Source organism: Diachasma alloeum, unplaced genomic scaffold, assembly GCF_001412515.2.
Source record: "Diachasma alloeum isolate Michigan unplaced genomic scaffold, Dall2.0 Dall_scaffold_00371, whole genome shotgun sequence".
Taxonomy (NCBI): Eukaryota; Metazoa; Arthropoda; class Insecta; order Hymenoptera; family Braconidae; genus Diachasma; species Diachasma alloeum.
Window position 1 is genome coordinate 358,983 of NW_021680510.1, and position 17,838 is coordinate 376,820.

Here is a 17,838-nt window from a genome sequence, read left to right on the forward strand (position 1 = left end):
TACACGATTTCTCTTTTAGTCAGAGTCTTTTAATGAGAACATTGCCCGTGTATATATTGTATATAGTTGTATATATTTATTTTTAAGTAAAAATTTTCTTTTGAAAATTGATTTTCTTTTGAACCCTTTTTTGATCACCTATTTTTGGGGGCATAATAAACACAAGAGAGGAAATAACCGATTGCTTCAGTATTTACTCTATAAATGAATAAATACTCATTTAACCTGTTCACTTTTTAAAAACGGAGTATAATTATGTTATAAACATTAAATATTGTACTGATTTTGAATGTTTTTAGAACTGTGAATCCTTTAAATGTAATTGATATGAGCTTCAATACGTTAACTCATAATTTGAATTTATTATTGTATTATGAAGGTGAATAAACGTATTATAAAAAAAGGCGGATCGGGATTTTTTCTCTCTAAATTTTAATTCTATTTTAATTTTCTCTGGAAAAATTCCGTGACAGTTCCGTAAAATTTTCTACAACGACATTTCGCTCCGGAATCACGGAAAAAATCTGTTATTTTTATTGAATATTTCTCTCCGTGTCGACAAAGTGTGCCCTTTTCATGCAGACGGCCACGTATACGGAAATTTAATGTAAATTAGTCATTGTTGAAAATTCCCAACACTTTTCATGTGAAATTTCAGGAATGGTTTTCTAACAGTGTACAATATTACGAGTGCAGGTTGACAAGAGGCGATTTCAATTTGGATACTTAAAATAGACATGTACCTATGACCTCGTACAGAATACGACAACTAATAATCGATTTCTAGATTTTTAAGGTGAATATGCAATGAGATGTCCACTAACCACAGCCGTGAAGAGGTCACGTATTCAATATAATTATTTGGTCGACTAGTACTTGATAGATTTTTCCAGAGTAACATAAGTACGATTTAACATGTATCACAAGAGTTACGATATCTGCTCGGATCGACAGTCACGTGAGTGGAAAGGAAGCCGTTTATGATTGTAATAGGCGCAATAATCAAAGCTTGTTACAAATCGGTGATAAACATTCATTTCCGTCCCGGCGGGCGCAAAGTTACATTTCCCTCCCGCTTCGCGGGAGGGAACTCTGACTTTACGCCTACGCCGAGACGGAAAATCGCGTTCTAACCACGGGAGGTAAAATAAAGGACCCTCAGCCGCGTGCTTACCAACCTCGCCTTCGGCTCGGCTGGTAATTGCACTGGCGGCTGAGGATCCTTTTTGGAATTTGGAGTGAGAATTTCCGTGGTTCCCGGTAGCTTAATTGGAAGAGTGCCCGGCGCGTAACTGGGAGACCCGGGTTCGTATCCCGGCTGGGCGGATCGGAATTTTTTCTCTCTCGCCTTCGGCTCGGCTGGTAATTGCACTGGCGGCTGAGGATCCTTTGTTTTCCCTCCCTAGGTTAGAAATAGTATATTTCTAACCTAGGTTAGAAATCCTACCTACTATTATAACCCACCTACTATTAACCCTACTATTTCCCTCCCTAGGTTAACCTACCTAGGATAACCTACTATTTCCCTCCCTAAGTTAGAAATAGTATATTTCTAACCTAGGTTAGAAATCCTACCTACTATTATAACCTACCTACTATTAACCCTACTATTTCCCTTCCTAGGTTAACCTACCTAGGATAACCTACTATTTCCCTCCCTAAGTTAGAAATAGTATATTTCTAACCTAGGTTAGAAATCCTACCTACTATTATAACCTACCTACTATTAACCCTACTATTTCCCTTCGTAGGTTAACCTACCTAGGATAACCTACTATTTCCCTCCCTAGGTTAGAAATAGTATATTTCTAACCTAGGGAGGGAAAATAAAGGATCCTCAGCCGCCAGTGCAATTACCAGCCGAGCCGAAGGCGAGGTTGGTAAGCACGCGGCTGAGGGTCCTTTATTTTACTTCCCGTGGTTAGAACGCGATTTTCCGTCTCGGCGTAGGCGCAAAGTCAGAGTTCCCTCCCGCGAAGCGGGAGGGAAATGTAACTTTGCGCCCGCCGGGACGGAATATACTATTTTGCTTTCGTCTTCTTATGGCATTCCGAGAATTTAAGGATATCCAGGCAGTTCGGGCAATTTTCTCTGGGGGAAATTGTCTTCAGAGTTTATAGAATAAGCTAAGAGTTGGTTTCCAAATATTTTTTCAAGAAAACCATTTTTTTCACACACCTGCACGTAAAGTTCGTACTTTGCTCCCTGATGAGCGGGAGGAAAGTGAGTACTTTTCACCCGAGGGCGGGAAGTACTCACTTTCCTGCAAAATACAAACTTTTCTTTGCAGGCGTGTTAAAAAATAGCATGTGCACCTCGGACGGGAAAACATGACTTTCTGCCCTTAATGCACAATATACTATCGAAAAAATGAAACGTAACACATTGCATCCATTAGAGCTCTCTGCTCCCGCTTTCAATTCAATAATTCATAGTCTTAAGGGGTAACAGGAGGTCTCCGTTTCCTCGACATTTTCAAATAAATTTCCTGTTCAAAGCTATTAATATTTTCTTAACCCAAAGCACATTGATCTTCATTATCGCTTCCTGGAGATTAATGTGCTTGGATTTGTAAAAATTTCGATAACTTTTGGCACGAAATTTGTTCAAAAAATTGGAAAATCAAAGGCATTCTGTTACCCCTTAAAGCGTTTTCTCGTACATATAAACGTGTATGACTTTATTCGTTATACTCTCTAGTTTTTTTTCGACATTAAAAAATTGAAGTTTTCGGACAGATAACAAACTAGCAAATTGAAAGATTCTTGATTGGTAGCATGGCCTTATTGGGTGGTTTGAATGTGCGCGAAAACGGTAAAAAATTTGAGAGTTGAGGCAATGTTGAAGTCAACGGATCATTGAATTCAATTTAAAATACACCACAATAAAAATTCCATTCGGAAACAAATTGCTACTTCATTAGTAAAAAAATATATTGACCATGCACTGAGAAAAAAATTAACACGTTGTCAAACATGTCTTGATTGGGCCAACAAAATCGCTAGTTGAAAATTGCCAAAAAAGAATTTGTCTGGTTCGAATTTGAAAGTCTCAAACAGGAATAATTGTTCTGCTTTCGACAGCAACGAAATATTTGGCTCAAGAGGCGGATAATTCACGCCAGACGGTGCCTTTTCAGCATGAAAACATCTCATATAGAGGAAAATTTATCAAAAAATATATTATCCCCCAACCGACGGTAGTGGCCGTGCGGTTAGAGTGCTAGACTCGTATGCCAATGATCTGGGTTCGCTTCCCGGCACCGGCGGTCAAAATTTATAGCGCTCTAATTCTCACAGTTTCACTGCCGAGCGGTAGTCCCGTCAAAAAGGACGACTGTACCAGGGCAGGTTTTTCCCTCGAATGAGGTTTTCCCTCCCTTCGGCAAATGCGGTACAGGGGGTTGAGGGGGGTGGGAAGGGAACAAATCGTAAAGACCCGAAAGGGTATACGAGAAGAAAAAAAAATTATTATCCCCAAGTTACAAGACTGCTATCATATCATTATTATTGTTTCATTTAAGGGTTCATTTCTTGTTTGTGATTATTAGACAGCCGAAATGAAAAACTACTATCCCTTGTTTCGCATACGTATGGGAGTATCGAATAACGAAGGAGTAGTGCTAGAAATGACATTTATGCCACTCATGCCTGAAACCGGCTGAATTAGACACGAGACGCGAAGCGACATAAAATCTTCGTAACATAAAATTTTGTTCAGTACTTGTTGGGAAATTTCGTCCTTAACGTGTGTGGTTACATCACTCGCCTTCGGCTCATGCTGTAAACCCCACACACGTTAAAGACGAAATTGCCCCACACGTGCTGAAATATACTGTTCTTGCGTCTACAGAGAATGCAATTTTTTTTGAACTACTAAATCTATTTTTGCGACAAAAATTTTTCATTCCGGCGCACTCTCTGCATGTTTGGCACAAAAAATCATTTTCTGATAATTTTCAAAACTATTTTCTTAGCACAAGTAAGACTTGTTTGAGAACTTTGTTCGTTTTTCTCTCAGTGTGCTCTGTGGAAAACAATTTCCCACTTATTATGTGAAGATTTATAAAAAATGGCTCAAAAAAATCCGTACGTACACACATTTTCTAAAAACATCATTTTTTCACCAAAAGTATTCCAACCGTTTCCATTCATCTCCAAAAACTCCCAACTCTCAGCCATTAGGGGAGGGTAGGGTAAAACGGACACTTGTGACTTTTTTTGAAATATTTATGATATGTTGAATTGTTCATGAAATGGAATAGTTTTATTTTTCAATTGAAAAACAATGTTTCCTCTTTGTGATGAGCTTGGACAGAGCTCAATTGATAAATCTGTTCCTGAGTTATGAATATTTTTAAAAAAGTCAAAAGTGTCCATTTTACCCTACCTTCCCCTAACGTTCATCACAGCACTTCAATATTCCCACTTCTTTAATTTCCTCATTTCTTTCTTTTCTTGGTTTTTATATTAAATCGCTGTGATGACCGTTAATGGCTGAGACTTACGAATTTTTTAACATATCTTCACGTTTCATGACATTCTACATCATTTCTAGACAAAATCATAAAATCGTCAAAATCAACCATTGCAAAGCTTCCATTCATAATCAGAAATCAAAATTTTCCCGAGTTCTCGCGGTTTCCACATGAACATTCTTAATCCACACGAGAAAAAACTTCTCATCAATTAACACACTAACACTGTTAACCGAAAAATTGGTGCATAACACGTCAATAATGCCCCGCAGGTTGAGGTCGACGTTGAAGTGTCGACGTATATACCAGCGCGTGGCCGAAGAAGGTAATGATATCGATTCACCGGTAGACACCTGCAGGCATTCATTCTATTCAAATCCCCCGGATTTTCCCGCAACTCCGTTATAAACCCCCATCTATTTTCCACTCATCAAAAGAAGGCAAAAAAAATATTAAATTGCCACCTGTTGAGAGATCCCAACTCGCAGCGATAGTGCGACAATGAAAACAATTTCAGTGTTCATTGGACCGACGGATTTAATAAGTGGGCAGTCAATAATTGAGGGTACAACAGGTTCTGAGAACATAAATGTCATACTGAAAGGTGAAACCCTCCGTGTGCGCTCCAAATTAACAAATTATTTCGAGGCATCGACCTTCGGTGCATGATAACAGTTCTGCGAACTTCGTAACGATGAAAATAACGCGGGAAATGATTCAATGATTGGAATTGATGTACGCACCTGCGCCGGGAGGCAGTGCAGCCCCAACGATAACAATCTCCGCAGAGTGAAGTACTTGAACAAGAATAACTTTGAAACCAACGTACAGAGCAATGTCAGCAACACTGCAAAGCATCGCGGTGTGCGCGCTCTGCTCTACTAAGTCCTACCATCCACCCACAACACTCGTGTCATGGAGAAAACCCCTTCCACCTTACCAACCCCCTTTCTCTTTCTATTTCTCGCGATAAGGGTGGAGTGATAAAAGCGCGGGTGGGAGTGATAGCTGCTATAGGCAACTCCTAGGTTTACGATTGTACACAGATGATCTGCTCATGCGTCGATATTTGGAGGAGTTTGAATGGAGGGGAGGAAGGAAGAGAATGGCACGATCAACGGGGGAAGCGGAGGGGAACGCGTTGTTGGAGAAGTTGCCGACGGTTGGACAATAGTTCGCCGTAGGCAAACACGTGGGTTTCTGTTGGGAAATTTACGAGGGACTGGTCACTTAGGGAATCACTGAGGGGGGAGTCGAAAACTCCGCCGGTCTACCGCGGGGTTTGTTTACACCCAAAAAACAATACCTTATTTTTTAATTTCAAAGGTCTTCGAATAAGATTTTCGAAAGTTTTAATTTGAAGCCAAAAATTCTCAAGTTGGAAGTTTTCAAGAGTTATAGGATTTCAACTAAAAATTTTTCCTCAAGGGGGGAACAACGTTTTATCAGTACAACAAGCATTTGATGAAAAATTTCGGAAATTTTTTTCAAGTTCCTCTTTATGTTCTTCTTAAGTGTAGGCATGAAACGAAAAATCTAACAAATTCACTAGAAAAAGTCTCACTCAAATAACCCTCGACTTTTAAAACTCACAGGAGTCTCCCCTTAAAGCATCAAAAATTCCTTCCGAATCAAAGTTTTTTAATCCCATCAATCCACCCGATCAAAATCAAATGCACCTGTACCTCAAAGTCCCTTAGGGGAGGGTGGAGTAAAATGGACACTTTTGACTTTTCTTGAAATGTTCATTACGTGTTGAATAGTTCATAAAATGGAATAATCTTATTTTTCAATTGAAAGAACAATTATTTCCCTTTGTGATAAGCTTAGAATGAGCTCAATTGACAAGTCTGTTTCTGAGTTATGAATATTTTTTAAAAAGTCAAAAGTGTCCATTTTACCCCACCTTCCCCTACACATCAAACCCGTAAATTTCCCCTCCCCCCTCCAGCCCCCTCGGCGCCCCCCACTCCCTCCCCAGCCGTAGCGTGTTTGTAAACGCGATTCAGCGATTCCGACGCTCCAAAACGAAATGGAAACATGGAAAGTACCAAGAAGCGTTTACCTGTAGTTGACAAGCCGGTTCAATAAATCAATATCAGAAATAACTTTTCATCCCCATAGTAAGTATAATGTGACCCAATTGTGAGTACTTGTCTTCGAAGTGCGGGATCAAGCGTCTCAGTGGGGTTAGCTCTCTCTCCCCGACACAATGACATCGGACAAGGTAAAGAGCCTAGGTTGTAAACCTGATTGTTGGCACTCACCGAATCATCCCCCAGGTTCTCTACAAATTGGACCACCCCCACGGCCCCGGGAGTGTCTTCACCTCGTGGCGGCCAGGGAACAGCACTCACCTGGCCACGACAGGCTGCGACGGAGTGGTCTCCATCTACGACAGACAGGGAGAGATCCAGGAGCGAATCCAAATAATGGGACTCTGCACTGGGTTCGGCTGGGACTCGGACGGTGACGTTCTCGCTATGATAGCTAGTAACTCGTCGATGATAACCCTGTGGGACGCCACCACTGGCAAAAAATCACAGATTGACGCCGGAGTGAGGGATGGACTGACCTGCATGATGTGGGCGAAGCACAGTTGTCTCCTGGCTGTCGGCACCCAGAGGGGTAACTTGGCTCTTTACGATCACATGCACGCCAGGAGAATTCCCATCATAGGAAAACACAAGAAGAGAGTTGTCTGCGGAGCTTGGTCCAACGAAGGTGGGTACACTGAGAGAAAAACGACGAAGTTCTCAAACAAGTCTTAGTTGTGCCGAGAATATCGAGGGGCTACTCACTCCATAATTGAGTGACACCATGATTTCGAAACGAAGTCGATTTCGGGTGATTTCAGCGGAGATTTCAGTGATTTTGGAAAAAATGATTTTGGTGATTTCAAGAGTCATGGGAGGTAGTTTCATGATTTCAAATGATTCCATTAATTCGAAATCAGTGATTTCAGAGAAATAAAATTGATAAATAATAGAAGTGTGGCCAAACGGGTTGTGTCAAATTATGAAAATGAAAATTGACGATAATAACTGGCAAATAATGATTTCATTTGATTGCAATATTGAAATAATAACGATGAAAACCGGTCCATTTTTACCATTTTACTATGGCAGTAAGTACAGCCTTTTATTATCATCGTTGGCAGGCGTATCAATTTCAAAATCACGAATTACTTGCACGGTTCGCACTACGCTAGTGCGTCACTGATTTTGGTGATTTCATTGATTTCAGACGATTTCACATGATTTCGAGGATGATTTCAAAAATGATTTAGAAAAGCTGAAATCACTTAATTTCAGTGATTTTGGTGATTTCACTTGATTTCAAAAGGATTGCATGCCAAAGTGGCGCCGTGATTTCGGGAGTGAGTAGCCCCTCGGAGCAAATAGCTTTTTGAAAATTATCAAAAAAGCATTTTTTTCTGCCAAACATGCAGAGAGAGCGCTGGAATGAAACATTTTTGTCGCAAAAGTGGATTGAGTAGGGGAGGGTGGGGTAAAATGGACACTTTAGACTTTTTTAAAATAATTTATAACTCAGAAACAAATTTATCAATTGAGCTCAATTTAGGCTCATCACAAAGGGAAAGAATTGTTCTCTACATTGAAAAAAAATTATTAAATTTCATCAACATTTCAACCTCTCATTAACATTAAAAAAAAAGTTAAAAGCGTCCGTCTTACGCTACCCTCCCCTAGTTGAAAAAAAATTGCATTCTCTGTAGACACAAGAAATGTCATTTCTAGCACTACTCCTTCGTTATTCGATACTCCCATACGCATTTTGCCCCCGGAAAATCTTTGTTTTATGCGAAACTAGGGATAGTAGTTTTTCGTTTCGGCTGTCTAATAATCACAGATAAGAAATGAACCCTTAAATGAAACAATAATAATGATATGATAGCAATCTTGTAACTTGGGGATAAAATATTTGTTGATAAATTTTACTCTGTATAAGATATTTTCATGCTGAAAAGGCACCGTCTGGTGTGAATTATCCGCCTCTTGAGTCAAATATTTCATTGCTGTCGAAAGCAGAACAATTATTCATGTTTCAGACTTTCAAATTCGAACCAGACAAATTCTTTTTTGGCAATTTTCACCTAGCGATTTTGTTGGCCCAAACAAGACTTGTTTGTCAACGTCAGGTATTGTTGGTTTGTTTTTCTCTCAGTGTATAAGTACAGAAGTTTGACTCCAGTTTATTGTGAATTTAAGGATATCCAAGTACTTCGGATATTTTTTCTCTAGTGAAATGCTTTTCTAGTTTTGCAGTTGAACATCAGAGATTTCATTTGAGCCCCTTTGACCCTAAGTTTCCGGCCATTTTACAATGATTTTACTATTTAAATTTTGCAGGTTTGAATTTCAATCTCGGTATTCAACCGTTAGAAAACATTTAAAAAATTTGAAAATAAAATTAGAAAGTTACTTTTGTCGTAAGATTGATGGAATAATTAAAAAATTGCAATTTTCGAAAATGACGAGCATTTTCTATAAATCATTTATGAGCAATCAATTCTCCACCGTGAAAATCATTAATTCGGAATCGTAACAAATTTATTTACATTCAGAATTTTAAAAGAAATCGATTTTATGCCTTAAAAATAAGGTTTCCGAAAGTTTAAACAATTTTAATTATTTCTTTATCAACAACGAATGTTTAAAAAAATAATAATTCTGTGCAAAATACAATTTCAATGACGCTAAATATTCATGATTTTTTTCAAATTTGTCTCACGCAATTTAATTGACACATTTTATAACTGAAAATGTTTGAATCTTAGGTATGATGATCGAAAAATTTCTGTCGATTTGTATTCTCACGTGATTTATGGGGAATTCCTCTTCATTCAACATTCTAACTTCTGAATTAAGGAATAAAAATATATATAACAATAAGAATGAATAAAATTAAATTAACCTAATTGTGCGGACGTAATTGAAAACAAAATAAACTAAAATAACATAGTATAAATTAATCTACTGTAGTTTAATTAGCTAGTGTAGTAAAAAAGTTGAAATTAAAAAATTCCCAACTGTCCTTTTTTCAAGGTGTTTTGGCGCTAGCTGGCGACGACAGAATCCTGACAATCAGCACCGCCGAGGGTGACACACGCAAGGAGATAGTCCTCCCCGGGGACCCCCAGGACCTCCAATTCAACGAAATGAAGATGGAGCACAGGATGAGTGGAGAAAACACAGTCTCCCTCGTTGTTGGAAGAACCCGGCTCTTCCTCTACAACATAAAAGACCCGGAGAACCCCATGGACCTTGGATTCCAGAAGCTCTACGGCCCCATCGTCACATACAAGTGGTACGGAGACGGTTACATTCTCCTGGGCTTCGAGGCAGGCTACCTAATTGCCATCTCAACGCACATCAAAGAACTCGGTCGAGAGTTATTCCAAATAAAAAATCACAGAGACTCGTTGAACGGAATTTCCCTGAGTCTGGCTGCTGGCAAAGTAGCCACCTGTGGGGACAATACACTAAAAATCCACAGTATCCAGAATCTCGAGGAAACTGAAAAGGTAATCGTGGTGAGTGGCGAGGCAGGTGTGAGCAGTCTCGAGTGGTCAGCAGATGGAACCATGCTGGCTGCTGTCACCCACAGTGGCAACGTCCTGATCTATCTCGCGGAGATTCCCAAACTGATCAGTGTCTGTGGCAACAGAATAGCCATTCTATCGAGCCTAACCGAAGTTATTGTTCACCTCTACGTCCTAGATAAAGACAAACCCGAGCCCCAGTTGATCCACACAATTATCGAACCATCAATCCTGGCTGTTGGCCCCCTGCATGTGGCTGTCGCCCTGAACAACCGAGCTCTATTCTGGAATCTCTCAGCTGGACAGACTGACAGGGCCATTCACTTCGAACGAGACTACCTCGCCACTGTCGACAGCATTCGCCTCAACGAAATTTACGCGTCTGTATTGTTCGATGGAAAAATACAACTGCACACCATCAAGACAGATCCTGCATTAATCAAAGAGGGTAAGGACTCGAAAATATTCTCAGACTCTGGATCCACCGAGGGGAAGATCACGTGTCACGCTTTGTCCCCCGATTTCCTGGTGTTTGGCACTGACATGGGGAAGATTGTCAACTTTTATCTGGAGGTTTTTAACCACTCGACTGAGCTGTCCCACAGCACTGGGATCAAACAGATATTCCTGGACGCCAACGGTACCATCATGTGCTTCATCGACGAGAAGCATGACGCATACGTCTACGATCCTGTAAACGAGATTGTCTCCCAAGTGCCAGAACCCCCAGACGGTATGGACGGTGTCATCTGGGACCAGAACGTCTTCGAGAGATTCGTATTCGGAATATTCAACAGAACGACAATCACGACTTACGTTTACACGAAGTACCACATCGAGGGGACCAAAGTCGTGAAAATATCCACCACGAAATTACCATCGGAGACTGTTCCAGTGTTGATGTACAGCGGGGAAGTGACCCTGGGAATGGCTGGGGGTAAACTACTGGAGATAACGTTGTCGTCTCACGAGGACGTTGGCAACATCGTGGAGAACAGGAAAATCATCGAGATCCTCGAGCACCAGATCAAGTGCAAAAGGTTCCCCCAGGCCTGGAGCACCTGCGAGATGCTGAATGACAGAGATTACTGGGTGAAACTGGGAAAGAGTGCTCTAGCTAATTTAGAGATTGAAATGGCGATGAGGGTTTATCGTCACATCAAGGAGATTTCTATGGTCTGGGCTCTGCAGAAGTTGGAGGACATCGAGGAGCTTGCGTTGTTGTCAGGGCACGTATGCACCCTTCTTGAAGATTACAATCAGGCTGAGAAGTTCTTCCTCCAGTCGTCTGAACCTGTTGAGGCTCTATACCTCAGGAGGGATTTGATGCAGTGGGAGCAGGCACTGGCTCTAGCCCAGAAACTGAAGCCAGACGAGATTCCCTCCATCGCGAGGGAGTATGCACAGCAGCTGGAGCTGACTGGCAATTACCCAAAGGCTCTGATAAATTACGAGCGAGGATTAGCAGACAGCGACAAGATCTCCAGCCCCCAGGAGCAGAGCCACAGGATGCAGTGCCTGGGAGGCATCGCGAGAACGTCAATTCGATGTGGAGACTCTCGAAGAGGTGTCAGCATAGCCATGGATCCGGACAGTCCTCGAAATCTTCGAAGGGAGTGCGCAGAGATTCTGGAGATTATGAAGCAGTTCAACGAGGCTGCCATTCTCTACGAGAAAGCTGAATACTTCGACAAAGCAGCTTCTGCCTACATTAAACTAAAGAACTGGATCAAAGTCGGGCAATTGTTGTCGCAAATATCATCACCAAAGATCAATATTCAGTATGCAAAGGCCAAGGAGTCTGAGGGGAGGTACGAGGAGGCTGCGAGGGCTTATGAAACCGCTAAGGACTACGATAACATCATCAGGATAAACCTGGAGCACCTGAACAATCCAGCGAGAAGCGTTGAAATCGTTCAACAGACGAAGAGCATCGAGGGAGCGAAGATGGTTGCGAGGTTCTTCCAGAGGATGAACGACTACAATTCAGCAATTAAATTTTTAATTCTCTCCAATTGTCATGATGAGGCTTTTCAACTGGCGAATCAACATGGCAAGATGGAACTTTATGGGGAGATCCTGATCAACACTCTGGATGATGACAACGTGAGGCTGGAGGACTTCAGGAGCTTGGCCATTCACTTTGAGTCTCAGAAGAATAGTCTGCTTGCTGGGAAGTATTATTTCTATGCCAAGGAGTATCACAAAGCGTTGAGGCATTTGCTGAAGGCCTCGCATCTAGCTGCGAACGACGATGAGGCTCTCTCGTTGGCGATCGATACAGTCGCCTCTTCGAGGGATGAGAAATTATCGAGTCAGCTCATTGATTTCTTGCTGGGGGGCGATGGACTACCGAAAGACCCGAAATACCTGTTTCGACTTTATATGGCGAGAAAGCAGTACAGAGAGGCTGCCAAGACAGCCATCATCATTGCTAATGAGGAGCAGATCAGCGGAAATTACAGGAATGCTCATGATGTTCTCTTTGGAATGTATCAGGAGCTGAAGAGGAATAATATTAATATACCACAGGAGATGAGGAATAATCTGTGTTTGTTGCACTCGTATATTCTTGTGAGGCTGCATGTCAAGAGGAATGATCATTTGAGGGGCGCTAGAATGCTCATTAGGGTTGCTAATAATATATCGAAATTTCCATCGCACATTGTGCCAATTTTAACTTCGACTGTCATAGAGTGCCATCGCGCTGGACTCAAACATGCTGCTTTCAATTTTGCCGCAATGCTCATGCGGCCGGAATACAGAATGCAGGTGGATGCCAAGTACAGTAAGAAAATTGAGGCCATAGTTAGGAAGCCACCAAAGACCAGGGACCATGAGGTCGAGGATGAGCCATTGACGCCTTGTCCGTACTGCAAGAATAGAATTCCAGAGACGGATATCAATTGTGATAAGTGTAAAAACACTATCCCGTTTTGCATAGCCACGGTAATTGTGAGGGGTTGAAGGAAATTTGGGGGAGGAAAAAATTCATAGGAAAATATAGCGTGTTAGGTATAGGCCAATCTTTGTACAGGATACTAGACGATTTCCATTTTTCATGATCATTTGAGTACGATCCTTGATGTGAAACATGAATGTTTGATTAGGTGTTTTTTTTTAAATGACCATTTGTAAATTCGGAATAAGTTAGTTTGTTGATAGGGGCCTGCAAGGGTAATTTGAGACTTTCATTGAAATTTTGGTTTTCATAAAAATTGAGTGGAATTTTGTTTTCTTTTGTCTATTTATCCATTGAAAAAAACGAAAAGCGAAAAACTAATAATTTCCATTAGAAATTGAATAGAATTTCGTAGAATCTAGGGGATGTGCTAGCATTTTCTATGAATTTTTTTCTTGTGAGTGGATGGCGAGGGAGGACTAATTTTGTTTTATTGGTTTCAGGGTCGACATGTGGTGGAGAATGATTTTACTTTTTGTCCTCAGTGTGATTTCCCAGCGATTAGAAGTGAATTTTTGAGGTATGGGGATTTGTCGTTATTCCAACGTATTTTAGACTGAGTGCAATTCATGGAATTTAGTGTATGGATTATCGTTTGATAATCATTGAAGGGGTGCACTCCTGATAAATTAGGCTCCGATTTCCAATAAAAATTCAGTAGCGAAGCGGTAAAACGGTTCAAGTCGATTTTTACTATTAGCCAAGTTTCACTCAATATCTCGAAATCTAAGGGAGATAGCTAAATGTTTGTCATAATCTTTTTTGTAGCCCTCAAATAGCTCTACACAAAAGGTTATTACGAAAATTTCCTTATCTCCCTCAGATTCGGAGATATTTCTCAAAAACTCAGCTAAGGACTAAATCGACTTGAACGGTTTTACCGCTTCGCTACTGAATTAGAGAATATGAAAATTGTGCAATTACAATGCTTCCATTCGGAAGCAGAAAATTGTTCACTTCATACATTAGTCAGAAGTATGACAGAGTTTCTCACGAACATGAAAAATTAGATTTTCGGAAAATGATAAATAAGGTAAGCAGGTCAATTTCTGGACGATTTCAACTTGCATTGAATATTCCACAAATAAAATGAAAATTGTATTGATTATTTCACCTCTCCATAATATCACTTGTGTATAATCATGTGATCAATTTTATTCTATTGATCAACATTTAATAAATAAGAAAAAAATAACCCAGTCGTCCAGAAATTGGGAGTTTCGGCTACATTCAACTATTTCTCAATTTAATTATTCTTTGTTTTGTTATTTTCACTTTAAACTATTTTTTTTTGCTAGTTAAAACATTCTTGAGGGTATGGAAGCCATCATATCCCCATTTAGGTAATTCTTTTATTTTAGATCCTACCACGAAACTCGAATTTCCTTTAACCGTCCAGCAATTGGCCTGATCACCCTAACTTTTTCAATTTCTGTCAATATGTTACACCAAAAAATCACTTCTTTCTGAAAAGCTAAATTTATGTATCATCTTATTTGTTTCAGAATCGTTGAGACCGAAGAGACTTGTCCAATGTGCAATGAGAAAGTGGATCCAAAAATGGTCCCCCAAAACGTGAATATCCGTCCATACCTTGATCTCCAAGAGGATAAGAGTAGATCTCATATCTAGATAAGAAATTTGTCTTCGTATTTTTGAAGGTAGCCACATTATAAGAGTGTAAAATGAAACAATCCGTCCACGTCGAGAATACCTATATTTTAGTACACCGTACAAAGAAGTTACATAATGTAAGTCACAGCATTAGGATTGTACATATCCCAGTTTCGTCCCAAAGTGCGTAATTGAGACTTTCGTTGCGTCTGATTTTTTGTGTTATGATTTTCAAGACTCGTACCTAAAGAAAAATGTTAAGTTAAGAAGTTGAATTTAATTGTTTAGAGAATTAATTTTTCAATTTTTCATTCTGCTTTATTTAATATTTTCAATGGTCTCATAGATGAACCAACCAGTGTTCGAACCAGACCAGTAATCGAACTAATTGGTACTTTTTCTATAAAATAAATTAGTAGAGGATAGAGATTCCTCGCATTATACATGAAAAATAAAATTATGACATTTCCAAATGATATTGTAATGATTGAAAATGTCCAAGTTACATTATTACCAGCGGAAAAAAAAGTTTTCGATGACACGCCGCCAATAGCATATTCTTTTTGTATTCATATAATTAATTGTATCGTCAATTAATGTCCATAATATTTTTTTCTATTATCTATGGAGATGTACAGGGGAGTTATAATTATTTTTAAATCAATTTTCGACTTGGTTATATTTTTAAATCTACGTCAAAAATAACTGTGACGTTATTCGTTCGAACACTGGACGATTCACCCTAGATATTGTAAGCAATGGCAGACAGCAGGGCAAAATGGAGTTCATTTTATGTCATTATCGAGGTGTTGCAACACTGAGAAGCCTCCTTTGCCCTGATCTTTCCTGCCTCGGAATAATTAGTCAAAAATGAATCGTCTAACGATTTTCCAGTGTCAGTATATTCAGCTCAAAGTACAAGCCATCGCATTAATTCCATTCACGTGCCTTCATCTAATATTTCCTTCATTCAAGAATGATTTGTAAATATCATTTGACAATGATAAATAATGGTTAATGAGAAAGGCGCAAGTGGAGATTTACCTGTAGAAAATGTACAAATAAAAGGACATGAAATTGCGTTATTGCAATCTAATATTTTGAGATACTTTTTTGGGAAAGTTGAAAAAAAAAATCCAAGAAGTCTAAAAATCTACGAAGTTTATATTTATCAGGATCTCAAGGAGGGGGGTGGGGTTTCTTTTGGTTTTACAAAACCAATTAACGAATTCGATAGGTTTTTTTATTAAATTTTTTCGTGCGTGTAGTTTCTAAAAACCGTGAGACTGCTTAACTTGCATTTTAACAACGAGTTGTAGCCCCAAAACAAAGACAGATGACGATAAGAGGCGAAACAGGACAGTCGGTCCTCCCTCTGAGAACCTCGAACAAGTTGAACACACATTTTTTTAAATAACGCGCTACGGTGAACCCGGTTCGATTATACTGTCTTGTAAGAAGTTAAAAGAGGCCGTTTATTATATCATCCTCGAATCAATTCGGTGTTATTATTCGAGAAGATTTCCTTGAGTTTGTTCCCAATCATCGTCCCTAAGTGAGCGAACTCCTCGTGAGCTCAACTGGAGAAGTTAGCCGACGCGGAGAGGGTCAACTCGACAACCCGAGTGGCCCGAGTGTTCATCGTAGCCAGTTCGGCCACTCACTGAACGTAACATCACTTTCAAAAAATATTGTTCGAAACTAGATCCTTTTTTGTCAGTTTTTTTATCTGGAAATGTCCATTCGGTTTTGCATGACGCAGAGAACTCCAAAAAAATAAAAATGTGTGATAAAAAAAATTTTTAGTTGGCAAATTTTGAAAGAGCCTATTCCAGTTTATTGAGGTATACCTAATGCAAAAAATGAGAAAATTAGAAATGTATCATTTACTGTGGCAAATGGCATCGTATCAACCGCCGTCATGGGGGGAGGACGACGAACTCGTAAATCTTTTGATACACTGCACGTAGGCAACTGATCCAAAAAAGGCTCTTTCAAAAATGTTTTTAAAAAATTTAAAAATTTTGATTTTACTTTCACTTCGGAATGGTGACTATTCGCCGCGTAAAACTGTTATGAACATTAAGGTGCAAATCAACCATCACTTTAATGAAAATTACTTCTTGATTGTCAACTGTCACTTTGATTTAATTCTCCATAAAAGTGACAGCTGATTTGCACCTCACGTTTCATAACAGTTTTACGTGAATGATCATTATTTCATAGTAAAAGTGTGGGTATTATAGGTATTGTTGAGTCCTGTCGGTCGCCATTAATTGAAATTTAATTCATAGATTAGTTTTTCTAATTTTTTAATTTTTTCCAAAATCGGTTGTCCCACGATAACTAAAAAAAATGTTCTGAATTGATTGAATGATGGCTTGAAAATTTTGTTCGGATGTCCCTTTGACCGAGTTCGAAGATGAAGGCGATAGCAATAATCGTTATTTTGATTTATTCGAAAATTTCAAAAATTTTGTATTTTTTGAAAATCAGAATTCCGGGAATGTCTTTGAATATCATGTTTCAAATGAATTCAGTTATAGTTTAAAATGTTTGTTTTAATGTCATTAAGTCGAAGTTAAAAGATGACTACGATAGTTATATTGGTTGATTTGATTTTTATGATGTTGTTGTGTTTGGTTTGGTAAAAAAACCATTTTCTTTAACACAAACCGTTGGAAATATCAATAAGTCAATGTTCATGAAAAAACTAACACAAGTCACTTTTAATTAAATTTTCTATCTATTTTCACAATTTTAATAATACACTTGATATTATTTTTTAAAACGATAAAAATTAAAAATATGAACTGCGAACGGAGTGATAAATTACGGAAGGTGTGAATGTAAAAAATAATTCCGCAAGAACGGAACCGAAAAGTTGATGAGCTGTCATTGGTCGAGAAAAGTGTGAGGATATTTTCATTGGTTTGTCTATTTTTAAGGGTGGAGTGGGTGGTTTGGGAAATGTCTGGCCCGAAGGGTCTGAGTGACCGTTATAAAATCATAAATGACCCGAGAATCCTAGACGGAAGAGACAATAATCGGCCGTAATAAGAAAGTAGAATAATGAAATAGTTTTTCCTGGGTTTGAAGAACGATGAAAGGGTTTTCAAATTTTAAGAATGTTCCGGGGATTAAAATTTCTGCCACAAAGAAATTACAGTTCAGTAATAAAAGAAATAATATTTGGCACGAAAAGATTTCCGAAACTAC

At 39.2% G+C, this 17,838-nt stretch overlaps 2 protein-coding genes across 3 annotated transcripts in view; one reads left to right on the top strand and one right to left on the bottom strand.

The window, feature by feature from the left end:
• LOC107041671 overlaps nt 1-5,340 on the bottom strand; it is a 29,446-nt gene extending 24,106 nt beyond the window's left edge. For both annotated transcript variants that reach the window (XM_015262320.1, XM_015262321.1), the window contains exon 1: nt 5,221-5,340. In XM_015262320.1, coding sequence (XP_015117806.1) covers nt 5,221-5,335 — 115 coding nt within the window. In that variant the 5' untranslated portion in view covers nt 5,336-5,340. The remainder of the gene's footprint in view (nt 1-5,220) is intronic.
• Nucleotides 5,341-6,476: 1,136 nt separating this feature from the next.
• LOC107041661 (WD repeat-containing protein 19) lies at nt 6,477-15,212 on the top strand. The gene is made up of 5 exons (XM_015262303.1): nt 6,477-6,704; nt 6,760-7,201; nt 9,547-12,992; nt 13,449-13,525; nt 14,511-15,212. The coding sequence occupies exons 1-5, from the start codon at nt 6,690-6,692 to the stop codon at nt 14,635-14,637; spliced, it is 4,107 nt and encodes a 1,368-aa protein (XP_015117789.1). The 5' UTR covers nt 6,477-6,689; the 3' UTR covers nt 14,638-15,212.
• Nucleotides 15,213-17,838: the final 2,626 nt, after the last annotated feature.